Source organism: Peromyscus maniculatus, chromosome 9 (assembly GCF_049852395.1).
Source record: "Peromyscus maniculatus bairdii isolate BWxNUB_F1_BW_parent chromosome 9, HU_Pman_BW_mat_3.1, whole genome shotgun sequence".
In the NCBI taxonomy this organism is placed as follows: Eukaryota; Metazoa; Chordata; class Mammalia; order Rodentia; family Cricetidae; genus Peromyscus; species Peromyscus maniculatus.
Genome location: NC_134860.1, coordinates 36156086 through 36181937, shown reverse-complemented (window position 1 = coordinate 36181937; position 25852 = coordinate 36156086). Strand labels below are relative to the sequence as shown.

The window sequence follows — 25852 nt, the reverse complement described above, 5'->3', positions numbered from 1 at the left end:
CTTGAAAGGTCTTATCTCTGTTGTGTGGTTATCACTGATGCTGTATTGGAAAAACAAACAAACAAACAAACAAACAAACAAACAAACACAGAGGCAGATAGCTCTGGGTTTCCTGATTTCTTTTAGACTCTCTTAATGAATGGTTTTATTTCCTGAGAGTCTGTAGAGCAGTAAAGGTGCATTTCTCAATAGTTCAGTCCTTATGACCAGTTCATGAAAGTGTGTCTATAGAGTACCATATTTTAGGGGTAGCTAAATGCATCACAGCATGGATATAGTATAAATACTGAGTCCACCATAAAGTGGGTATCCAGGGGCCAAACCTGGAAATCCACACCCAAGACACCAATCCCCTGTGTCACATTGGCTGGCTGGGAGGTCATTATGTAACACAGGCTGCCTGGAAATTGCAGAGATCCATCTCTGATGGTGAGTTCTAGGGTTACAGGAGTATGACAGGACACACCACAAAACAAACTGGTCCACGTGTGAAGAGTTTGAAATTACTTTTTATTTTAATCATAAAGAATATATTTTTTAAAGGGGGCTTTAAATGGGTAATCATTTGCCTTAGCAAATTTTGAAAATCAATAACAAGAACAAATAACAACAACATAACAAATCCATAACCAAAACAATTAAGATAAAGAACTTAAACCAATAATCAAACAAAAATTTAAGCTATGCAGAATTTTCTCACTGCAGACTGAGTAGCACAGACCTGGAGCCTGTGACTGACCTTGGACAGATAGCAAGGCAGTCAATGATTGCAACAGCCTTTTCAAGAAAAGCATAGCCATGCCTCTTCGGGGCTTTATAAGTCCGTTTTCACCGAGTTCAAGGATAGAAACGTTACAGGAAGTGGCTCAAACACAGTTGAGGGCTGAGGACTCAGTCAGCTTGTGAAAGTACTTGACAGTAAACTGACACAGTAAGTTTTGTATTTCAACATCTCCTCCCTCCATGGTGTGGTATTTCTCACTGGGCCATTTGCTGGTAGATGTCAGGTTTCTGAGTAACTGTTTTGTTGGGTTTTCTGTATTTCAGTCTCATTTTTGATGCTTTTTTTTTTCTTTTGGGAGTACTGAGCCAACAGACACATGGATCAGATTGGGTCTGGATCACCTGGAGGTCAGTTGGTATTTGCCTCATGGTAAGTTCAGAGGTATAATGGGGTGTCTTTTTCTGAGGAGGCCTTGATCCTAGGGTGAAAGAAGTCATGCTTTCAAGGTGTCTGTGGCTTCCTTTGGCTTCCTCAGTTTCTCAAGCGGTATTGTCAAGAAGGAAAGGGAGTCAAGGCCCAGAAGCAGCCATCCTGGGTCAATGGCTAAGCATAACTAAGGCCTATTCACACATAGAAAATAAAATAATAGGGAGAAAGTGCATCATAATCCAGAATTTCCCCGAGATTGGGCTCAGCAGGTGGCTCCTGGTTTACCAGCTCCTTCTGAAGCAGGCTCTCATCCTGGGCTGTGGCCTGTTCCAGCTCATATATCAGTTTCTCTGACCTAGGAGGGAAAGGCAGTTAGGACACAATCCTGCTGGGGACCTGCCATTGTCAGATGTTAAACTGCTGCCTCCCACCACCTCAACTGTGCTGGATGCTCAACATAGATCTTTTGACTGAAGTCATTGTTTGTACCCCCAAGGAATAAGAGTCACAGAGTAGCTGGGCCTAGAACATTCCTCAGCCCTAAACACCTGTAAGAATTTGGCTGAGTAATGGTTTTTCTGTTCTACTAGAAAGTAAGGGTCTTTCTCTTACAGTCTGGGGACATCACTTAGTAAATTTATCAAAACATTAATAATATAGCCAACAGCACAGGAGTGATACTCATTAATCATGATGAGTTACTGATAAACCACATCATTTTATTGATAGCCATATTGCAGCCTTGCATTCTGGACACTCAAACAAGGTCATGAATATAGCTCAGGCTTCATGCCCAGGACGCACCTTGAACATGACCAACATGCAAGACAGAATCAGTCGGTAATCCTAGAGCAGCATTTCCTGAGATGTGTGCCTGAGAACACTGGCCCTGATGGACTCTGGGATCAAACAGAACCTTGTAATTTCCTTAACCAGAACTGGGAATCTGCATCCTGACTCTTTGACCCCTGAAAAGGTTCTGATCTTCCCTGCAGCTGAGTCATCTGCTTGGGTTCATTCTGGAAAGTCCTTATCCTATTCAATCTAGAGAACACTTGTCCCAGGAAGTGGGAAAAGGCTGCACAGAGCAGTATTCAAAGGTAGGAATCACTTCTTTACAGGGGATGTTCCTAAGTGAAAATGTAATTTCAGCAAGGCCAGGTGATTCACAAATTTGGATTCCATCATGGGGAGGCAGAAGCAGGCAGATCTCTGTGAGTATAATGAAAGCCTGCTCAGGCCATAGCAGAGTACTCAGAAGGGAGAAAGGACACAATTCCTCAGACACACTGAGTATTCAACATATTGATTCCTGGACAGAATTGTTTGTACACTCAACCTGATCAATACTCTGAAGTGTTTTTGCCCTGCTTGTAGCTGGGAGCCATGCATGTGAGTAGGAGCCCATAAATGACAGTGATCCCAGGTATAAAGGACCCACTTGGCACCACCTGCTCCCCCCAGCCTTGGTTTCTATCTCATTTGGGAGACCTCAAAGTGATGCTGCAGCTTTTCTGCCAAGTCCTTTTCCTGGGTGATCACCTCCTTCTGCTTCCACAGGACCTGCAGGCTTCCCTAAAATCTTTCAAATTCCTGTTCATTAGAACATTGTGTTCTTAGTGGAGAGGTGTATACAGGCATGTACACAGTGTCATACACATGAAGCACATACAAAGGATCAAAATAGCATACTGGTAGGTGAGGCAAGCCAAAAGAGCTTATACTACACTCATGGAAAAAAGAAGTGAGCAGAATACAACATCATGCAAGATCAACGGATGAGTAGATGAAGCACACCAGCACTTTCAGAAGAGTCTCACAACTCTGCCATCATTCCGTGAGGATTAATACTGCTGTGGGAAGTTTGCTCTGTTTGGCCAGACTCTGTTGAGATGGCTAGAGAATTTACTTCAGAAGCAGCAAATCGCCCACCTCAGCACTCAGCTTGTCAAAAGCCCCATCTGTTCAGCCAATCAAATCCAGATTGTATTCTCCACAATGGTAGACTCTCAAGGAGCACTCACAGAAAACAGGGCTCATGAGCTGCTACTCAGGCTTATGTCAGTGTGAACCAAAAGTCAGTCAAAGGGAAGAGAACACATTGGGATTCATGAAAAAAGGAGAAGGCCACATGCCACCCAAATCTATGACTATGAGGAGGACTCATTTGGCATTTACATGGGATACTCCTCGTAAGCCATTTCACCTCTGTGATCTCACATGACCCCTGCCAATCACATGAGCCTCAGGACCCACAATTCACACATTCAAAGCTCTGTGCATAGCATCCTACCTATCGAAATGACATGAAGGTTTGATATGTTATTGACCCATTTCCCTCATTGGACCGCAGATTCAGGCAGAACAGCAGAGATGGTTTGCCAATAATTTAGTTTCTCAGAAGAGCCTAACTTTCCAGAAGTACTTGTGCATGGACATTGAAGTGAATCCCTCAGATGGCATGAGGTGAGTGGCTGGATGGATGAGTAAGGTGATGGGTGAAAGCACAGGTGAGTGGATGGGCAGACAGAGACTGCAATGGGCAAATGGTGCCAGACCTTAGCCTGACCCACCTACCTGCCCCTACCTGTTGTTGCTGGGTTTGGAGGTCACTGGTCTCTTCCTCTTGGTCCTCCCAGATCAATTTGAATGCCGCCAAGTAGATCTTCAGCAGGACCCAATCTTCTGTCCGACTGTTGTTCTCCTGCCTCAGCATGGCTACCTGCTCCTTAAGCTGAGTATGTTCCATTAGGACCTGGCTGTGCAGACCACTGGAAAAGACCCTCTGTAGAGTAAGGTCCTGCCAGACTCTTTCTGCCACCCCTGCCTCCAGGAACCATCACCCAAATGGCCCCAGGTACTCAGGAAATGTAGCATGAGCCCAAAATAGCCATGACAGCTACACTCAAAAGGCCAAAAAGAGAGCAGCTGATTAAAAAAAATTGAAATACTTCATAAAAACCCCAACACAAATAGGGGTCCATATCCTTTCAAAGGAAAGAGGTGTCCCTCAACTGTCCTGAATATTAGCAAGTAGTGGACAAATACCCTCTGAGAGAGGAAAGAAGACCCAAGGGAAGTTTATTCTATCTACAGTTTCCACAGAAACCAGATCTGTAAAGCCTAGGCCTGAGCTCCCTGATGCCCAGGGCTGCCTGACATTCCCCTCACAGTGCAAATTTCTTTTCTTTTCTTTTCTTCCTCTTTGCTTTCCTTTTCCTTCCATCCTTTCTTCATTTCTTCCTTCCTCTCTTTCTTTCTTTCTTTTTGTTTGTTTGTTTGGTTTTAAACATGGTTTCTCTGCTTAACAGTCCTATCTGCCCTGGAATTCTTTGTAGACCAGACTGGCCTTGAAATCACAGAGATCTGCCTGCTCTGCCTCCAGAGTACTGGAGTGGCACCACCACAGCACAGTTTGCTCTTCTATCTAGAGGCTCCTGAGGCTCCAGGACAAAGGTGGCAGGAGTGGATAGTCTCTTTCACCCTTAGCAAAACTAAGTGTAAGTGACACAAGTCAAAGAGATGCTTGTTAAGGTGCAAAAAGGACAGAACCAGAGCTGTGGATTCTCCAATCTAGAGAAAATAAAGGCAGCAATGGCCACTCAACAACTATTTGGGTCCATGCCAACAGGCACTTACCGATAGAAGACTGTCAGATTGGCAAGCTCATCCACCTTCTCTGAAGCCTCGGTGTTCTCATTCTGCAGTCTCTGTAGGTCAGTCATGACCTCCTCATGCTCCATCTTCAGATCTTCATACCAAGTATTTGGCCTGTGGGAGGGCATGGCACCAGGAACAAAGAACTTTATGAATATAGGTCTCAAGGATCATGTGAACACAAGCTGTTGTCCTGATCTACCACAACACAGTGGAGGTCTCAGTCTGGCTACTATGTACTGAAACTTCCTGGTGCTTAATTAACTTGTAAACCTGGCCCCAGGCAAACAGAGGCTGGGTGTTCAGATGGAGCGTCTCCTTGCGGCATGAGCCCACACATTAGACCTGGAGAGGCATCTAGCTCTCTGTTCTCAGGAGTCTATGCTACAGGACTTGGCCCACAAGAAACTTGCAATGATGTTTCTCTTGTTTCAAGACAAGGATTCCTTTTTTTTTTTTCTTCTGAGACAGGGTTTCTTTGTGTAGTGTTTCATCTTTCCTGGAACTCACATGGTAGCCCAGGCTAGCCTCAAACTCACAAAGATCTGCCAGGCTCTGCCTCCAGAGTGCTGGGATTAAAGGTGTGTGCTACTACCGCCGGGCTTTTTTTTTTTTTAAGATTTACTTATTTATTATGTACACAGTGATCTGTCTTCATGTATGCCTGCATGACAGAAGAGAGCACCAGATCTCACTATAGATGGTTGTGAGCCACCATGTGGTCGCTGGGAATTGAACTCAGGAACTCTGGAAGAGCAGCCAGTGCTCTTAACATCTGAGCCTTCTCTCCAGCCCCAGGACAAGGATTCTTCATCCTGGGTCACTACTCCTGAACAGATGGACAGAGCACATAATTCTGGAGATGAGACCCAACATCAGGACAGCTATAAAAACTCCCCAAGGGATTCCTATTTGGCATCAAGGTGAACACATACACAAGAGCAGAGCTGCTTAGTGAGGATCACAGATCTCATATCAGCACTGGCATCACCTGTAAAGTATGAGCCAGGCAAATCATCAGGCCCCACCATAGACACCTGGCTCCCAGAGACTGGAGGGACCCACAAACCTCAAATGCATGTAAGCACACAGACACTCACACACATATGCTGGCACGCATGAAGCTATGCATGCAGGGGAGAGAGAGAGAAAGAGAGAGAGAGAGAGAGAGAGAGAGAGAGAGAGAGAGAGAGAGAGAGAGAGGCAGAGAGTGCAAGAAAGAGTGAAAGAGAGGAGAGCACACATGGGATACTGAAGAACTTCGTGGAGCAATATTGTCTAAGAGTATAACTCATAACAAATAGAAAAAGAGTGACAAGCCCCAGGACTTTCAGTCACTCATTGAAATAAATCAAGTTGCCTCAGGTCCGACAAGCTGCTACCAGGATCTTCCAGCACACAATTACCTACCAGGCAAGTTCAAAGACTCACACAAACTCACAGCAGCTAGTATCTTACACAAGCCATGTCATGATCTTTTCCAATGCATTCTGGGAACTCAGACAATACTGCCTCCATCCCTGAGTTGTGTGACTCAGACCACAGGCTTGGGTTTTCATTTAGAGGAAGCAGAATAGTTAGTATCCCCATCTCCCTCCTGCCCAGGTTTCAAGTTCACCATTGAGAGGCATTTAAGGATATGAAGTTGGGCACAGGGAAACCCTGAGGGTTCAAGCTCTTAGAATCCAAGATGTTAAAATGAAGATGAAGGTGACTTTGCAGATGCAAGATTGACACCAGGTTGAAACAAGAGATACCTATTGTGCATGGATCCTTTCCTGATGAAGAATAGTTGATCACGCAGCTCATTTCTCTCCCTTGTCATCAGCTGCAGCTCCATGTTCAGCCTCTGCATCTCCTTCCTCACCCCTTTCTTGGTGAGGAGGGTTGGGCGGGATGAGGGCTCCATAGCAGCCTCTGTGGGTAGATGAACACAAGTGAACTTGCATAGTGACAAGGCATAGAGGATGGACAGACCACTCTGAGGCACAAACAGAAAGATCACCTCTGCAACTCAGTGTCAACCCAAATATTTTAGGCCAGGTGAAGATGTATCCTCTGTAAATCTCAGCTTTCTCACCACTCTGTAGAGATGTGGCTATGTAAGCAGCCAGAGGTTTCCTCTGCCTCCCTACACATGCTTCAGGGAACACAGAGATGACTTCTTCGGGCGAATTCATAGCAGCACAGGATGCAACATGCATGGACCCAGAGCCCTGAAGTCTGCCTGTGCTTTCAGAAGCCAGGAGAAAAATAACACGGTGTACAAGCACTCATGTGCTGTGGACAGTCCAGATCTCATGCCTGGTCACTCCAGGCCCATGGCTGGGATTGAAATGTCATGCAGAGACACAACATGCTTAACAGACTCACCAGGTGCCAGCCCAGAACATGCAGAGTTCACACTAAGGAGCCAATCTCTGTCATGGTTCCACATCTCTACAGCTGTTTGACTACACTAGAGATCTACTTGCCATCCTCAACTTATGATTCAGGACCCAAAGAGACCACTGTCAGGGAGAGGTGTTCAGAGGAGTCTGCTGGACAGCCTGACGACATGATGACTTGACCAGAAGCACTTGTCTCTCTCTCCATGTGACTAGTGTCGACAGCCACTGCACCTAAAGGAAACTCCCAAAGCTGAAGTGCAGTGATGCCTGGCCTCAGCTGGGGACACATTAGTCCATCTGCATCTTGCTTGTCTCCTTCTGTCCCCACATTACACCCCCAAGACCCAGGAAAGGTAAAAGATGAGCATGCCCAGCATAACAGCCTTGATCTTGCCAGATCCTGGCTTAGAGGAGGCACACACTAATGTTCTGGACCCTGGACCTTCAGGAATTTTGAGAAGCAGGGATGTCCATTTGCTTCTCAGAGGCTCCAGCTCCTCTGCCCTAATATTGGAGGGCCCAGTTCTAGCCCACTTCCTCCAGGAAGTCCCCATCTCCTGCCCAGCACTCACTGTGTCTTCCCCAGAAACCCTTTTTGGTTGTTTTCCTCTGAGACTCAAGACCAGCCTCCTTCCGTCTCTCTCTATTCTCTGGATGTTCTCCATTCTCTCTTCCAAGGAGACCCCTCAGTCTTGCCAGCAGCATGTCTATGCTCTACCCTGTAGGCACTGAAGGATGCCCTGAGGCAGTTGATGTTGCTACAACACTGGTGACATCACAGGGGATGCCATGAGCTCTCCAGGATACAATAGAATGTCCAGAGAAGGGACTGCTGATGTCATGGGGAACAGCCTTTGCCACCCTGCTCATTGGTTCTCCCTTAACTGACCAGAAGCCCAGGTTCACTTTCTAGGAGCCTCTCTTGGAACATAGAGGAAGGTATTCAGCACCTCCTCCTTCCCAAGCCAGAGTTCTCTTAGCTTAATTAGAAGCCCCACAGTACATCCCATGTTGGGAATTTAGCCATACTATCCAAACACTACCCAAGAATGTCTCATTCCTTCTTCAATATCCCTCTATTCATCAATATGATCAATTAAATTCTATTGAACCACAGATGAAACCCTAACTCTTTTCATTCAGAATTCAAGCTAGGATTGAGTTCAGACACTTACATTCCTGATGATTACCTTGGTATGCTGTCCAATGCCCAGATTTGTTATACTCCTGGGTGTACACAAGCAATGTCTTACTGTCAGTAAGAGGTACCCCGCCTAGAACCTCTCTCTGTCCATAAGAGGCTTTAGAGAAACCACCTGTCTTCTTCCTCAATACTGCTAATGATGTACAGTCTTCACTTGGGAGCCATAGGCTACAGAGACCTTCAAAAGGGACTCCGTTTACTAGGGAACTACAAGTTTCTATTTCCCATGTGTTTAAGCCAGTTAAATTCAGATAGACAGTGTTTAGCCAGGAACTAGCCATCATATCCTGGACCTCACATCCTAGGTGCTTTTCCAGGAATGCTTTGAAGCTGGTTTTATTCCTTCTACAGCTTCAAGTTTCAAAGTAAAGTAACAACAAACACTGTATATCTCTCAGACAGAACAAATAAATAACAGTAATGTAATTGTGTGAGCATATCAGTGGCAAATCCAGCCTAACTGAGGAGTAGAAAACCAGGACTGTGTCCTGACCTCTGTGGTCCTAGACAGAGGGAAGATTGGGTGCATGTTAGCCTCCTCTGCAGAGACAGAGTGAGGTGGAATCAACACTGACCAGGCTGAACAACTGAACCCCTGCAGTTTAGGTTACAAGTAGACTCCCAGTCAACCTTCCAAGGAGCTCCTGCTGAGGCCATGGTCTTTGTCTGACCCTCTGCACCATTTAAAGTCATGCAGGCCTCTGTCCAGGGGATACATAGTTCTTTCATTCAGCAGCTGACAGGACAAGGAGCTGTGGTCAGGAACAGTGATCTCCTGCCATAAAATATGTGACAAAAATTATGTACAATTCAGTTGCGTTTAAAATCAGGGGCCTTCTGCATAGTTTTGGGGTCTATGTTAGCCTTGGGCAAGTGCTTGAAGAGCCCAGTTCTGATGTTCATTGGCATTCCCATGATGATGCATTCGGACACACCTGGAACCAACCAGAACCAAGGTCAGAGAGCTGGAGTCACAGAGTGGAGAAAACATAACTGAACCAGGTTTGCAGAGTTGGGATCTGAGGTCCAGCTCTACCACATACCACCTGGCTGAACTTGGCTCATCATTTTCCTTCCCATGTATGTACCCTAGGGGGATAGCCAAGGAGCACTGTCTCTGGAATGACAGTGCCTGCCTCAGGCCAACAGATCACCAGAAGCCAATTCAGCTCAGCCAGTTCTCTGCAACAGGAATAAAGAGCAGGAGATAGACAGCCTGTGAGAGACTACTTAGGCAGAAGGATCTCTGCACATGATCAGGAGATGGTGACTTTGCCACCTGCCTTCCTTAGCTTAGTGCCCAGAAGAAAAGATACCAATGGGTTGGAAGTGCAGGGCCAGGGGCAGCATGGTCCTTATCAGACACTGGAAGGCAGGCCACCACTGACTTCCAGAAGGGATGGGGATTTCCTCCTCTCCTGGCTGCAGTTCAAGTCTGTCTGTCATTCTTTTCCTTCTTTCCTTCCTTCCTTCTTCCTTGGTACCTTCCTTCTTTCCTTCCTTCCTTCCATCTTTCCTTCCTTCCTTCCTTCCTTCCTTCCTTCCTTCCCTCCCTCCCTCCCTCCCTCCCTCCTTTCTCTCTTTCTTTCTTTTTCTTTCTTTCTTTCTTTCTTTCTTTCTTTCTTTCTTTCTTTCTTTCTTTCTTTCTTTCTTTCTTTCTTTCTGTCTTCTCTTTCTTTCTTTCATGGCTTGCTTGGAACTCAGAGATATGCCCATTCATGCCTCCATTGTTCTGGGATTAAAGATGTTGGCACCCACCACCCAGGTGCAGTTCAAGAATCTAGGGCTCTATGCTAGGACACCTACTCACAGGAAGGAAGCAGGAGGTAGGTACATTTTAGTTTGATGCCAAAGACAACTCCAGAACAGAGAGGCAAAGTGTCAAACTAACCCCAACACACAGTGAGAGCTACCACTGGGCTAGAGTGCTCCACACATGGAGACAGGAGACATTTCCAGGTAGGGTGGTGGACAGAGGCTGTACCCAGGCTGCAAAAGTGTCAGTGGTGGGTGCTGGGTTTCAGTCCTGGTGTCTGACAGCTGCACTCTGGCTTGTGCATGGGCTTCTCCATTCTAACCCTCCTCACTTTTCTTTCTGTTCACTTTGATGTTGTTTTGAAGACAGGGTCTCACTGTATAGACTTGTCTGACCTGGAAATTGCTATGTAGAAGAGGCTGGGCTTGAGCTTACAGAAATCTGCATGCCTCTGCCTCCTGAGTCCTGGGATAAAAGGCATCTATCACAAGGAATGGATTACTTATTACCTTCTCTCTCTCCATCTTCAACCTGTGTCTCCCCATTTTCTGGGCTATGTGGCTCTTAAAATGATGTTCAGTGCCTTACCAGGAGGCAGGACCACAGGCTACCCTACTGCTATACCTGGAGGTTCTGCCACTGTCTACATTCTCTCAACCCTAGACAATATGTAAGTTGTTAGTCATTGTGGCCAAGTACAGCTTCAAGGACTGAAAGGTCCCCACTGGCTCAGGGTCCATATTTTCTTTTGGGAACTGAAGAACTGTCTGCACTGAAAGGAGCTCACAGAATGGGGAGAGGGGAGCAGGGTGCCTTAGTTAGACTCTGGAGACAAATGATCCCTTCATTCTGTAGGACATAGGCCACCTGCACTGCAAACCTACTGTATACTAGGTATTTCTTGTACAAAGTAGGCAGTATCAAAGAGATGGTCAGTTGTCTTCTCAAAGGAGGCCAGCATCAATACACTCTCCTTCATGTTGGCCAAGCCAAATTTGGTAATAACCAGGTGTTCACCCTGTGGAAGGGAAGATGGTCAGATGAGTCTCAAGCCACTCCAGGAAGTTCAAAGCCAAAGCAGAAGACATTATCCCAATACTAGAACCAATAGGAACAGCCAAGCAGCTGTTCATGGTACCACTAAAAGCAGGTGGTTTTTAGTGCAGCTTCATAGCCATTGGGGCTTGATGATCCCAAGGGCAAGGAGCCTGTCACTTGTCAATTGTACCTGGATGCTGTGCCACACAGAATTAGGAATCTGAGTTTTAAAAGGGGGGTTGCTTCTCCTTTCCTATGATCATTAAGCTAACACTAGAAACAATTTAGCTTATTCTAGTCAAGGAAACAAGCCAAACATACAACAGACTCATACAGGACCACTGCTGTCACATCTTGTCATGTGAGGGAGGACTTCATGAAGCCTCCCCTGAGGATTTATAGCCAGGTGGTGATTATTTGGGGTGGGGTGGGGACAGACATATTCTCCAATGTTGTAAAAACTGGTGAGGTACTCATGGTTCAGTAAAGAACCTGTCCCTAGCATCTGCCCTTGTAAGCAGCCCTAATGACATTCTTTGTGTGGTTAAATATAGGCATCAAAATAGAAGGACTAGGAGGAAGAGGAAGAGTATAAGGGGGCGTGGGAAGTGCACAAGAGAGAGTAACAGGAGGTGAATATGACCACAGTGTGTCAGGATATACATACATAAAAGGACCATAATCAAATGCATGTTATGCTGTAACTTGCTTGATAATTGTTTTGTTATATGTAATTTTACTATGTTAAAGTCAAAACCTTCCTGTTTGAAAAAAGAAAAGGGGAATTACTGGGGATGTCTTTCTGCATGCTGTGAATGTGTTGCTTCAATTGACTGATAAATAAAACGCTGATTGGCCAGTAGCTAGGCAGGAAGTATAGTATAGGCAGGATAAGCAGAGAGGAGAATTCTAGGAAGTGGAACGCTGAGTCAGGAGATACTGCCAGCTGCTGCTGCCACAAGAAACAAGATGCAAAGTGTAGCTAGAGTTTTTCTCTCTGGGTTCTGACAAGCCCCAGCAGTCCCTTAGCCCACTTATACAATAAACATACAGACGCTTATATTATTTGAACTGCTCAGCCATTAGCTGAGGCCTACCATTGTCTAGCTCTTACTCTTATACTAAGCCAATTTCTCTTAATCTATATGTCTACATATTCCATGGCTTCACATGCAGCCTCTACATGAGGCTCCCTGGATGGCAAGCTGGTATCTCCCCCTCTCTGCCTTCCTGTTCTTTCAATTCTCTTCTCTGCTAGTCCCGCGTGTACTTCCTGCTAGGCTACTGGCCAAGCAGTGTTTTATTTATCAATCAATCAATTATCCACAGCACTTCACCTTTTCCTTTTTTTAAAAAAAGGAAGATTTTAACTTTAAATAGTAAAATTATAGATAACAAAACAATTATCAAGCAAGAATTACAGTTACAATATTAAAGAAGTTATCCTATCTATCTTATATTTGTGAGTCTAAGGTTTTATATCTAACTTATCTTTTATCATAACTGAGGAAATTATAACTAGACTTCAACTACATCAAAGACCTAAGAAGGATATAATATTACCTGAGAAATGGGAGAAGGTGCAAGCAACTTTTGGGAGTCTTGCAGGGTAGACAGAGACAGCTGGCAGCCTGGATGGTCATCCGAAGTTTTCTTGTAAAGTTGGGGAATCTGTCTTCAGCCCACAGGGCTAGAGTCGCTTAGTCCTTTTTTTCTGTGTCCTGTAGAATGTCTGGCAGTTTCCTCTGTGAAGCAGGAACCTAAAGGACCATTTTGTGAAGCAAAGTTCAGTGGACACCTTCCCATGGGTCCTGCATGTTCAGTTGATCAAACAGTCCAGGCAAGAACAGTTTCTTGCCCAAATGACTATTTTTGCCAAGTTGAGGATAAAGTACATATGGAGTGCCTTTGATGCCCATCCTCCTCTCTGAAGTAAATCGGTGCAGCCAGGAGCAGGTACCTTTAAAGTGAACATTTTGGCTTAACTCACAGCTTTTACAATCAAATGTTTTCCTTCAGTTACGAATATCCAAGACAACATAATTCAGATTCTCTGTGTGATATCCATCTTTACATGGCTTATATTCTATATTACCTTTACTGTCTCTTTAAAGACGTGATTTTTAAGACTTTTTATTTCTTTAATATAACTGTCTATATTCCTTTCTTTTTTCTTCCAAGCCTACAAACATTTTTACACATATTGTAATCCGTTTAGAGGTTTATTCCATTTGAATCTGTCTTATTGTGAATCTATTGTTTTAGACTGCAGCAATTGTAAGACCAAATCGGCTGCTGTGGCTGCTGGCTCCTCCCACCTCAGCTTACCAACATGGTGGTGGTATGTTTTCCGCCAGCTCTGGAAGCCATCAATTTGAAGAAATAGTGGGTCTATGCTTTTATCAAAGCATTGTGTAGCCCAGAAACCTCTTTTTTTTTTGTACTAGGAAAGACTAAATCCACCACGCAGCATAATGTGCCACTTGTGGATGCCTCAATCCCTCCATACTGTTGGTTAAATGCACACACCAGGAACCTGCCATAGTAGCTCAACCCTGCATGTTGCGGCTAGCTACCTGTATGAGACATGAAGCAGGAACCCGGTTTTGGCTCCATTTAGAATTGCTTATTAAATATTTTCAGGTTTAAAGTGGAAACTCAAGCCATTGGGTGCCATTTGTAGCTAGAGTTTTTCTCTCTGGGTCCTGACAAGCCCAGGCAGTCCCTTAGCCCACTTATAAAATTAACATACAGATGCTTATATTATTTAATCTGCTCGGCCATTAGCTCAGGCCTACCATTGTCTAGCTCTTACTCTTATACTAAACACATTTCTCTTAATCTATATGTCGCCACATGTTCAGTGGCTTTACCTGCTCCCTGGATGCCAAGCTGGTATCTACCCCTCTCTGCCTTCCTGTTCTTCCAATTCTCTTCTCTGCTAGTCCCACCTATACTTCCTGCCTGGCTACTGGCCAATCAGTGTTTTACATATCAATCAATCACCCACAGCAGTAAAGTACTGGTAAGCCATAAATCATATGGCAATTGAGATTAATAGAAATAGGTTAATTTAAGATGTAAGAACTTGATGGCAAGAAACCTGCCACAGCCATACACTTTAGAAGCAATATAAGTCTCTGTGTGTTTACTTGTGTCTGAGTGGCTGCAGGCAGGGTGGGACTGGAAAAAACTCCAACTACATTATGCATAATTAATATTTGCTAATAAATGCATTTGAGTAAACAAAATCAATGGGTCATGAGGAAGAGGGCCCAAGGTTGACCTCTGACCTCCACATAAACAGAGGGGCATCCACATGATTATGCACCTACATGTACATACAACAAATAGATATAAACTTGTATTGCAGATCCAGTGAAATACCATAACCTTTAAAAAAATTTAAAGCAGAAGTAGACATACTTCCAGACACCCTCTCCTTCAGGGCTGGCATGGCCCCACCTGGTGTAATTTATTCTTTGGTGCTGAATTGAGTCCAGGGTCTCAGGGATATTTACCTTGACCTTGTTCTATATCTGAACTACATCTCTTGTTCCATAATGTCTTCTACTGCAGGACAGGCTTATCAGGAAAGGGTCATAGAAACACAATGCACTACTGTATAGAGAGGAGGCAAACAAGCATAGCAACTTCCCCTTATACTCCCACCTGAGAACAAGGTGATTTACATTGTGTGTGTGTGTGTGTGTGTGTGTGTGTGTGTGTGTGTGTGCTGGAGATCAATCACAGGTCTCATGCATGCTAGGCAGGCACTCTACCACCGAGCCTGTAGCCCTACTCTCTGGAAATGGCTACAGAAGCAGCACTAGGAAGGGGTTAGGGAACCATCACCCAAGTTCCCTGGGCATCCCAGTGTTGTTAATTGCCAGTTTTGCTGTAGAATAAGACTCAGGACATGGACAAAAGCCATATTCAAGCTTTTCACCTCCGATGATTGGTTGTCTTGAAATTCTTACATGGGGAATTTACTGAAACACCCGATCCCATTAGCACAAATGGCCTTTGGTGGTGACACCTACTTCCTGTCCAGGTCAGTCCTCACAGAAGTGTGCTTTCTATGCTGTATAAACTCTCTGGTTGTTTGACAGACAGTGGGTTTCACAGCCCCTGACAACCTGGAGCATCCTTTCTCTCACACCTTGTAGGTCATCAGGTTGGAGAGCAGCATCATGAGCCTCAAGTCGATGCTCATGCCATTGTTGACATCTTGGGCTGGATCTTGTTGATTATGGTTGTCTGGGCAGCCTTCAATGCCCAGAGTTTTCTCCACCTAGGGAGAGCTAGGAGTGAGTGGAGGCAGTCCCTTCTGGGAGCTACTTCACTCCTACTTTTTCCCTTTTGACAAGCACAAAGCAAACACTGCTCTATTATCAAAGTAGATTGTTGTGTAATTATTGGGGAAGCAAATCCCAGGGTCAGGAAACTGCTGGGTATTGGCTGTGGGTCCAGAAGCAATGGTACCTCATAGGTGTTACTGGATGTGATCTGGTTGCCTTTTACACCATTGGTGGCCATGACTGCCTGCAGGTTGTCACCTTTACTAGAAGCTTGAATGTCTCCTTCTGACTCTGCTCATTGATATGGATGGCAGCTCTGGATACCCCCAGGTGCCCTGTACCACCACCTACATTCAACACAGAATGCTTAAGATGCTACAACCATTATGTTCCTATTAAGAGGCTCAAAAATAGGGCTGAAGAATTGGCTGGTAACCTAGTTCATGCCATTCTCAGCCTATTTATCACCAGCTGTGTGTGTACTCTAGGAGTGACTATGTACTGCATGGGGTTAGGGGAAAGGTGGTTCAGAGGACTGTGCCCCAACCTACAGTCAGCTTGAAGAGAGAGCAGAAAGAAGACTAATGGGTAGACCTGCAGTCTCAGAACTAAGAACAAGAGAAGAAAGGCCTTTTTGCAGCTTGGGATTTTTGATGTCTTAGCTCAGGAAACTTCATTGATTGGAAATCAGACACCCTGATGAAATGTTCTGGAATTTTCTATAAATGTAGAATTGAAGGATTGTGATCTGCAGAGTCAGAGCCTGGCTCCCCACAGACTACATGTTCTCCCCTCCTCTGTCCCTCCCCCCAGGCCATGATCCTGAAGGAGCAGTCAGTGATGCAGAACCTCCCTGGCAGTGCCTGCCTCTCAGAGCTGGACCAGAGCAACAGCGCCCTCACCATGGCCCTGTGTGGCTCCAAAGGTGAGCTAAGCCCTCCGAGTTGGCTGTTTGTGTGCCTTGCCAGGGGTTTGGCTCTAGAATGTGTCTTTGGTCATAACATCACAGAGGCTCTTCATTTCTTTAAGTGCCTCTCTATAAATCATGGAGGACTGAGCTTTTGTTTGATTTGGGTGGGGGCAGACATGTATTTTGAGAAACTGGTGGGTAATTTGCCTGAGTTTCTGAGTTTGAATGTGTTTTGACTGAATTTGGCATTAAAGAATTTAGTCTTAGAATTTTCAGTAAGAGATTTAGTGATGTAACAGTCTTTTTTTTCCCTTTGGCAGGTTGATTTTGGTTTCTAATGCTCTTTATTCAAAAAATATTGATTTTTTTCATTGTTGTTATTTATTTATTTCTGTCCTTGAGATAGAGAAAGTGCGGTACTTCACTGTCATTTTGAGAAGCCCACCAAAACGAGGATTTTTTTTTTTAAAGCAGCAGGGCCTAGGTGCATTTCATGCAGGAGCCGCTAGGCGGCAGTGTAGCGAGAGGGCGCAAAGCAGCACGTGAGAAGCCTCTCTGGACAGACCCCGTGGCAGAAGAGGAAGCGGCACGTGGGGCGGCGCTCTACGGTGTCCGAGGGACAGCGGCTGCTCTCTGAGCTCTAAATCCAGAAGCGCCCGGGAAGCAGCAGCCACAGTGGTTTCTGTAGTCGGAGGCCTGAGAAGGGCGCCCAGCAGCCAGCATCATGGTGAAAGAGCGGTTCTGGGAGACGGATGTAGCTAAGAAAACGGAAGACGCGGCCATTGGCGGAGGCTGAGGTCCCGGCCCCAGAGGGTTCCAGGTGAGGGACAGTTGTGAAGGGAGCGGAGAGAGAAGTTCCAGGATGGGATCTCAGATCTTACCTGGTCCCTGAATTGCAGCGGAGAAAGTGGAATGGACCGAGCAGTGTCAGAACGGGTGTCCTGAGCCAAGATGCCACCTCCCGAAGCCCCGCGCTGACTCCTCTCAGGAACTTTTCCCTGGCACGAGGACACAGTGTGTGCTGACCCGAGGTTGCCAGCCAGAAAGTGGGTTCACAGCGGCTAGGTGGCAGGCTGAGATCCAAGCTGCTGTTCTAGACCCTCTGGCTCAGAGCTTAATTATTAAATGGTAGACCTTCCCCATGATTTTTCAGGGTTCCTTCCCTCCCCCCACGGATCCGTTTATTTTCCAAGAACACAAGAGAGTCCTGAGGCCAGTGTTTGGCCCTAAAGATTCTGCATGAATGCAACATTTGCTGCTTGGTCTAGTGGAGAGTATTCAAATCAGCCATGGTCGCGGCAAATGCAACCACAAGCAGAGAGGATATTGGGAGCACACATAATAATAAGTCCGGGCTCACCACACACCAGGCCTTTTTCTAAAAGCGTATTGGAGGGACAGGGTGGGCTGATAGAAGTGAAGCAGGGGACTTACACTGTGTGAGACTTGCAAGGAGTGTCAGACTTTTGAAGTGTTTGACCAGGACAGAGTTTGAGTAAGATTCCTCCTTCTGGGAGGTCATGGCAGGAATCCAGACTGGAAATGATGATGGCCTGAACTGGGGGTGGGGGCCTGAGGATGGGTGTAGGAACATGGAGAGAAGAGGATTCAAAAAGGCTTAGTGTGTAAAATCGAAAAAGGAGAAATGAGATGGACATTATTATGTGTGTGGTTGACATTCACTAGAACAGATGTCTGACCTGGGTGACCTCCAGCTGTTCTAAGAATCCACTCCTCCCAGTACTTTACACCCACCCTATACACTTAAAATACTTTCTCTCACAGCAGCCCCAGGATACTGTTAGAATGCAGATGAGGTCAATTGTGATGGCACAGGCCCATAATCCCAGCACTCAGGCCAAGGCAGGAGGATCATAAGTTTGAGGCTAGTCAGAGCCACATAGCAAGACCCTTCATTTGAAAAGAAAACTAGATCTATGTCACTTGGATCTTCCAGTCGCTCTCTATTACACTGACACTTCATACTCTCCTGATTCCCAAGTCTTGCCCCCCCTCCCTCCCCGCAGGCCTTACTAGAGCCATCCTGTACCCTTAGCTAGCTGTCTGTGCCCCATTGTGCTGCTTGCATGTGGTTGCTTGATGATGCCCAGAGTGTGTGGGCCCAGGGATCTGTCTTCTGTTCCAGTGTTCATTCTTCTAATTGCCTTATGTGAGAGCTCCTTTCCTACTTGGAATTCAGCTGGGAGGTCAGTTTTGTGGAGAAGCTTTCTGTGGAGACCCCATTGGGCCCCCAGACGACACCATTCCATGTCATTTTGATTCTCTACATCTTTTATGAAGTCATCACTCCGTGGGACATTGATTCCAACCCCCCAGCACTCACAGACACTAAATTATGAACATGTTAACTCCTTTATGCAAAGTGGCATGGTATCTCTAGATAATCTATTTGGCCTTGTAAATTGTTTGTGTTTTTGTCTGTTGGTTGGTTGGTTGGGTGTTTTTATTTTTGTTTTTTTTTTTTTTTTTTTTTTTTTTTTTGTGTTTTAGAAAATAACGAAAGGGAGAATAGCTGTACCTGTTCCCAGTGCCCCTGGGCAGGCTGTTGTGTCACTCTGGGAGAACTGCTCTTGCTAGTAAGTGGTTTCTAGACTTTGCAGTCCTCTGGCCTTTCCGTTTCCTGGCATGCCAGTGTCCTGTCCAGCTCTGACAGATCCCCAGCTGCGGTCTGGCCTCTGTTCTCTTCCTACCATTTCTCAATGCTCTTTAAGATTTCCTACCCTATTTTCTCAGATGGTAGGGAGCTGTTCATGGCAGGAAGGCGGGTCCTAAGGAAGGTGTTTGGTGAGGGCCTCTACCCCTCCCCCTGGTTTGTGTCATCCCTGCTGCACCACAGATGCCTTCCATGCTCCGGGGTCCTAAGGGCAGGAGCTATTCAGATGCTTTTTTCTAACTTTGTTTCTCTCCTAGATCCCCAGAGAAAATGCTTGTTAAAGTCAACTTAAGTATAAAATTTCAGTATTAAAACTTAAGACTCAGTGAATAAAATCCCCAGAAAATTTAGTAAGTAGAAACCATGACACATAATGACCATTTTTATTTGTTTGTTTGTTTTTTGAGCCCGAGTCTCTCTATGTCAGTGGTTCTCAGATTGTGAGTCTTGACCCCTAGGGGTCGAACAAACCTTTCACAGGCGTCACCTGAGACCATCAGAAAACACAGATATTGATATTACAATTCATAGCAGTAGCATAACTACAATTATGAAGTCACAACAAAAATAATTTAATGCTTGGGGGTTCACCACAACATGAGGAACAGTATTAAAGGGTCTCAGCATCAAGAAGGTTGAGAACCATTGCTCTATTTAGTCCTGCCTCTCCTGGAGATTACTATATAGACCAGGGTGGCCTGCCTGTGCTTTGAAAAGCAGGGATTAAAGATGTGTGACACTTGCCCAGCTCCATTCTTGGGATTTTTAGATCTCTAGTAATTTGCAGAATTCTTAATAAGTTAGTAATTCATATTTAAATATAATATAATATATTTGTCACTCTTTAAGAATTTCATACATGCATACAATATATTTTCATCATGTTCACACCCTACTTTTCCCCTAAATCTCCTCAGATCCACTGCCTATCTCTTCCCAACTTCATGTTCTCTATCTTTTAAATAACCCACCAAGTCAAATTTATGCTGCTCATCTCTTAAGGGTATGGGGTCATCTGCTAGAACACAGTTAACCCACCAGGAGCCTCTCCCCTCCCTAAAAGCCATAAACTAGCAATGGCTCCTTAGCTAGGGTGGAGTGTTGTGAGCCCTTCCCCTCCTCCACAACATAACACTTACACTAATCAACTTAATTCAAAGGTAACATAAACTTATTAAGAAAAAATTGATTGTAATAAAAAGAAAACAAACTCAGTAGTTAGGTGCTTGCAAAAGGATTTCAGTTGACTATCCGGAACCCACATGTGGTCAAGGAGCCAGCATGGTGGTGTATGTTTATAATCCCAACTCTGGAAAAGTGGAGACTTGAAGAACCCTAGGGTTCACTGGCCAGCTTGCCCTAGGCAAGTCTCCAGCACATAAAAAGTTTGAGGCTGCATGGGATTCTGTCTTCAGAAAAGCAAACATAGGGAAGGATAGATAACTGTATGCAGAGTTCTGCAGCTGGTTTGATTCCAAAGTGTTGGCACCTGGCTTTGATCTGCCTTTTGTGACTGTTACCTTTTGTGTCCAGTACCTTCTGTTTGAAGTATGTAAAACTTATCTGAGAGTTTCCTAAAGGTTTGAAGCCTATGCAGAGCTTGGTTGTGGGAGGACTCAGCAAACTGAGATGTCCTGTGTCTGGGAATTGCTATGGCATTTGTCTCTTTGGGGAGCTTCAGATAAGAGGTTTTGGTATGCAGAAATTGACTTGCTAAAGGTGTGAATTGTACTCCATAAAAAAGCCCTTTGCAAAGCTATGGTGAGTCAGTTGGACAGAGGCTGACTCCCCTGCAGCAGCAAAAGCTAAAATTTATCCTAGAGTGCACCTGTTTCTTCCAAGGACAGTGTGGACCCAACACATGACACAACAGATAACTTTACCAACCCTGAGGAAACTAACCTCCTGTCTCCCTTCCTTCCTACTTCCTATAGGAGAACTTGAATACCTTAGTTGTTCTGAATTTGTTGAAGCGCATCCCAGCTGAAGATGTCCCTTTACTTCTGATGAACCCAGAAGCTGGAAAGCCCTCTGATTTGATTCTCACCCGACTTTTGGGTGAGATCCTAAATGATGCTATTAAAAAGGTCAGTGTCTCCTGTTAACTTGTGCATTCTGCATCACATGCATCTAGAGATGTTAGCCCACTAGAATGCAGGAAAACTCAGAGAGCAGATTTGTTTCTGATCTTTCTGTACTCATAGCACCGGATCTCAGGAGCCAAGACGCAGATGATCATGGAGGACTGGGATTTCCTGCAGCTGCAGTGTGCCCTCTACATCAACAGTGAGCTCTCTGACATCCCCCTCAACATGGCCCCCAAGAAGTGGACTTGAGGCTTTGTTCAGTGCCTGAAGGGGAAGCAGGGTAGGTTCCTGACAAGATCTACCATTGTTACCTACTGAGGGAGTATATGGCTGTTCAGATCCCCAGAAACAGCACAGGGCATATCATGGAACCCTTGTTGGTTTTGATTTATTTAGATTGATTTAGAGGTAATCTGTCAGGGAAGAGGGTGGATTTCTCTGGCGGAACAGTCATCTCACCTGACCCCAACCTCCGGATTGATGAAGTAGCTGTGCCAGTTCATGTGGCCAAAATTCTAAGTTTTCCTGAGAAGGTAAATACCATTCAGCTGCCCAGTTCTTTGTTTCCAACCCAGTGTTTCCATTTTGATAGTTCATGCTACATATAGAGGCAAGTCCCCAGAAACCCACACAGCTTTGTGAAAATATCTCATTCCATTGTTTTTATGGTTTTAAAAATAGTCCTCTGTCTGCATATACATCTGCATGCCAGAAGGGGGCATCGGATCCCATTATAGACAGTTGTGAGCCTTACTGTGGTTCCTGGGAATTGAACTCAGGACCTCCAGAAGAACAGCCAGTGCTCTTAACTGCTGAGCCATCTCTCCAACTCATTCCACTTTGTTAAACACACAACCTCTGTAACATCTACACTGGTGCAGTCATAGTTATAGCTGGTGGTTGTTGGGTTTTCATTTGTTTCTTTGTTCCGGAGGTGGAGATCCAGCCTGGGACCATGTGTGCCAGGCATGTAAACACTGGATCACTGACCTACACCCTGCTCCACACACCATGGGATCTCACTGACTCTAAGGAGACAATTCTTCTTTTTTTTTTGACAATTCTTATAAAATAGCTATATTCAATAAGTTTATTTTTAAGTGGTTTTTTTTTTTTAAGAGAAGGTTTCACTATGTAGCTGTCTGTCCTGGAAATTACTATGTAGTCCATGGTGGCCTCGAACTCACAGAGCTCTGCCTGCCTCTGCCTCTGAATCCTCTGGGATTAAAGGCCTGTGCCACTGTGCCGGTCTCAGCTTTTTAAGTGTTTAAAGGGGTGATGGATAAAGTAATTCAGTTACTGTGTTTGTATTCTGTTCTTATTTTTAGTGTATGTGTGTGCATACATGCTTGAGTGTGAGTGCACATTTACACAAGTGTGCATGTGGAGGTCACAGGACAAATTTCAAGAGTCAGTTGTTGAGACAGTGAGTTCCAGTGATGGAGCTTAGGTCCTCAAACCTGCTGGCAAGTGCTTTTACCAAACCAATGAGCCATCTCACCAGCTCTACCATATCGCTGTCAGGTAGAGACAGCATGAGAGGACATTTAGACATGTTGGTGTTCTGGAACTAAAGAAACAAAATAATAACAGAGCTCAGATTATCCTGTGTACTCTTACAGGTAGAGATGAGGTCAGAGTCCCAAGTGTCTAAGTCCTCTAGAGGGGGATGCTGATCTTGTGGCCTGGACTTCTCATTCAGCCTCCCTTAGCTGTTTCCTAACATGACTGGGGCGTGGGGGTGATAACTGCCTCCTAGTTACTGAGAGGTCTCTGACTCTTACCATGCCACTGGTCAGGTCTCATCATTCATCGTTTCCATGGCTCCCAGGAATTATTGCTTCAGGGTGACAAGGCTGAGTGAGAGGGTTCTTTGCTGCACTTACAAATGACTATAAAACTTGACCCTCTGTGTTTCTCTAAAGGTTACAGCAGAGGATTTCTTTCCAGACCCCATGATCATTTCCATTCCCTGATGCATCAGTAGCTCTATGTGTTGCACGAAAAGACAATCTATGTGTGTTTCTGTTGCTGGGGATTGAGCTCAGGCTAATTCCTCCCTAATGCTAGACTAGTGCATTAACTGATAAGCTAGCCCCCCAAAATTGTTCATCTTCTTGACTGTTTATGACACTAGTTAAAAGTGACAGGCCACATTGTTGGGTCACATGCTTGATACAGCTTTGTGTCCTGTCTGTCCCTCTGTGGAAGTGAGGATTTGATGAGCCAGTGAGCCAGATAAAGGTGAAGAGGGTAAGATAGTGGCCAGAGTCCCTTGTGCAGACAATGTCTTGTCTGTACTTGTTTGTTATCCCCTGATGCTGTGGACATCTGCTGGGAATTGCCCTTTGGTTTTGAGATGTGCTACATTTGTCAAAAGGAACTGTGAATGTCTTTTCCACTCGTGGTGTGAGGAGCTGTGACTTAGGATGTTCACATAGGATGTTCACAAGTACAGTATGAATTTCCAAGACCACCAGGATAACCTAGAAGCAGTGGTTTCTGGAAAAACAAGTTTGTTTTCTAAGGTGTCTCTCATTCTCTAGGCCAGAGTCACACTGCTGGCTGGTGGAGGAAGGTTTTCCCAAGCATAGTTGAGAAATGGCTGCTGCCCTTAATTCCTATAGTCTGTAGCCCTGCTTCTTTGTCCTCTGTCCCCAAAGAGGGCTTACATCTGATTCTCTGCACTGAAGTCTGCATGGGCCCTGTCTTGAATTTGCATAAAAACCAGTTTGCACCATAGGGAGCTCGGTGGGAAGACTAAGAAGCCCAGGAAAGCAGTGTGCAGAGTTCTTGGGGCTGGTGAGGTTTCTGTTGCAGGGAGACTTGACACAGGTATCACGGGAGGTTGGAGCATGAGCTGCCTCTCACTGCACAGGCTAGTGAGGCACTGGTGGCCCTGCTGTTCTCAGGCAAAGGAGGGACTCTTCAGGGATGTCTAATAAAGTGCTGTTGATGTGATTTCAGTGTAACCTCGTGCTGGGGATGTGGCTTGGTGACAGAGTGCTTACCTAGCACACACAAGGACCTGGGTTCATCTCTAGCACCATGAAAACAAACAAACAAGTAAACAAATGACCTGTAACCGTGAAATTGAATGGCAAGTCTAATTGTGTGCTATGAAGCAGTCTTCCCCAGGCAGCTGAGTCTCCTTCTCTTCCTGTAGAGAAGGCTGGTCAAATCCCTGGAAGACCTCTGCTCCCAGTATGATCTGACAGTGCGGAGCTCCACTGGTGACATCATCCAGTTCATCTACGGAGGAGATGGCTTAGATCCTGCTGCCATGGAGGGCAAAGATGAGCCTCTGGAGTTTAAAAGGGTTCTGGACAACATCAAATTGAGATACATAACTCTCTTAGCGGGTACAGTCTTCTAGGGGCTCTGTCATTGGTGTAGATACTGTTTGTAGTACCACACTTCCCACTTAATCATCTCTGCCTCAGTACTAGATTGGTACCTTGCTGCTATTAGTTATTCTGTTTTCATTCCTGAGCCTATTGCTAGTCCATATCAGATGCTAATGGAAGAGGCTCTGGCTCCTCTCTTCTGCTGGAGTGGACTAGAGACAAGCTTTGTAAAGAAAGGGTATTGGACAGAAGGCTCATTTCATATACTGTAGCCAGGAATGTGATTTGGAACCAATCTTTTTGAATAGCAATTGGACAAGAGTCGTCTGGATTTCAGTCTAGTGCCTTATGACCCAGATCTTCTAGCAGCAGGAGGTGGTTCCACTTAGCTGGTTTTTCAGTTGTTTCTAGTAGTTGGAAGCCACCAGTTGAGAATGGGTCAGAAAGCACTAAAACTTTGAGTAAACCGCATGAGCTTGAGGAGTGTTGACACACTTCCCCTCTGGAGATGTTTAGTTGGCTGGATGGTTTTTGTAGTGCAGAAGTTGAGTCCTGGACCTAGGGAATGCTGGACAAGGGCTCTGTTATGAACAACACCTTGATCCTTCGTTATTCTTTTACTTTTTATTTTCAGGCAAGGTCTTGCTCAGCTGCCCAAACTGGCCTTGAATATGTTCTGCAGCCAGGCAAGCTTTCAAGTAGCTGAGATTACAGAATGGGCCACAAGACCTGGCTACAGCATTGTTCCTTTTTAATACAAATCTGGGCTGGAGTTGAATTGGGAAGTAAAAGATCCATACTCATGAATTAGAGTGGAACTCTTTAAATAAGGTGGGGATTGCTGAGTGGAGTGATAGTGTATGCCTGTAATCCTGTGGCTTGAAGGGAAGATGATCACAAGTTAAAGGCCAGCTTCACTCCATAGTGAGCTTGAGGCTAGACTGAGCTACCCAAGACTGTCTCAGACAAACAAAAAAAAAATGGCAGAGTATCATCTTATCTGGTTTTCATTTTCAGATGAAAAGTGGAGTCTAGAGTTTGTTAGCAGAGAGAGCCACAGGTTGCTAAAATCTCACTGAGTGTTTTTATGTCTGGTAAATTCCTCTGCCTAGTGCTCTCCCTCCCCCTCACCAGGTATATGTAACCCATGTCCTTTCTGTACTCAGGCAGTGTTTCCATGTCAGAGCGAACCTGCTCTCAGTAAGAACGAGCTCATCTTGACCACTGAGGCCATCATGAAGAAGAACGAGTTCCTCTGCTGCCAAGACAGCTTCCTGCAGGTAGGCTCTGCCCTGTGGTGGTGCAAATGTGGTCTGTCAAGTGCCTCCCACTGCA

The 25852-nt window shown here is 45.2% G+C and overlaps 3 protein-coding genes across 7 annotated transcripts in view; 2 read left to right on the top strand and 1 right to left on the bottom strand.

Moving 5' to 3' along the window:
- Positions 1-25852, top strand: part of LOC121832237 (disks large homolog 5-like) — a 189739-nt gene that overhangs the window by 72682 nt on the left and 91205 nt on the right. The window lies entirely within an intron of this gene.
- LOC143267303 (disks large homolog 5-like) lies at positions 1759-7986 on the bottom strand. The gene is made up of 5 exons (XM_076544615.1): positions 7773-7986; positions 6568-6727; positions 4793-4924; positions 3741-3924; positions 1759-2746 (listed from the first exon to the last, which is right to left on the bottom strand). Exons 1-5 carry the CDS (start codon positions 7903-7905, stop codon positions 2729-2731), a joined length of 627 nt encoding a protein of 208 aa, XP_076400730.1. The 5' UTR covers positions 7906-7986; the 3' UTR covers positions 1759-2728.
- The window catches only part of LOC143267305 (uncharacterized), a 40367-nt gene continuing 31492 nt past the window's right edge, over positions 16978-25852 (top strand). Inside the window, exons 1-5 of one of the 3 annotated variants that reach the window (XR_013042290.1) lie at positions 16983-17229; positions 21018-21170; positions 21288-21450; positions 24337-24532; positions 25684-25797. The gene's annotated coding sequence lies outside the window, so the exon portion shown is untranslated. Of the gene's footprint in view, positions 17230-21017; positions 21171-21287; positions 21451-24336; positions 24533-25683; positions 25798-25852 lie in introns of all 3 variants that reach the window. The other 2 variants (XR_013042291.1, XM_076544620.1) reach the window with 2 other exon arrangements.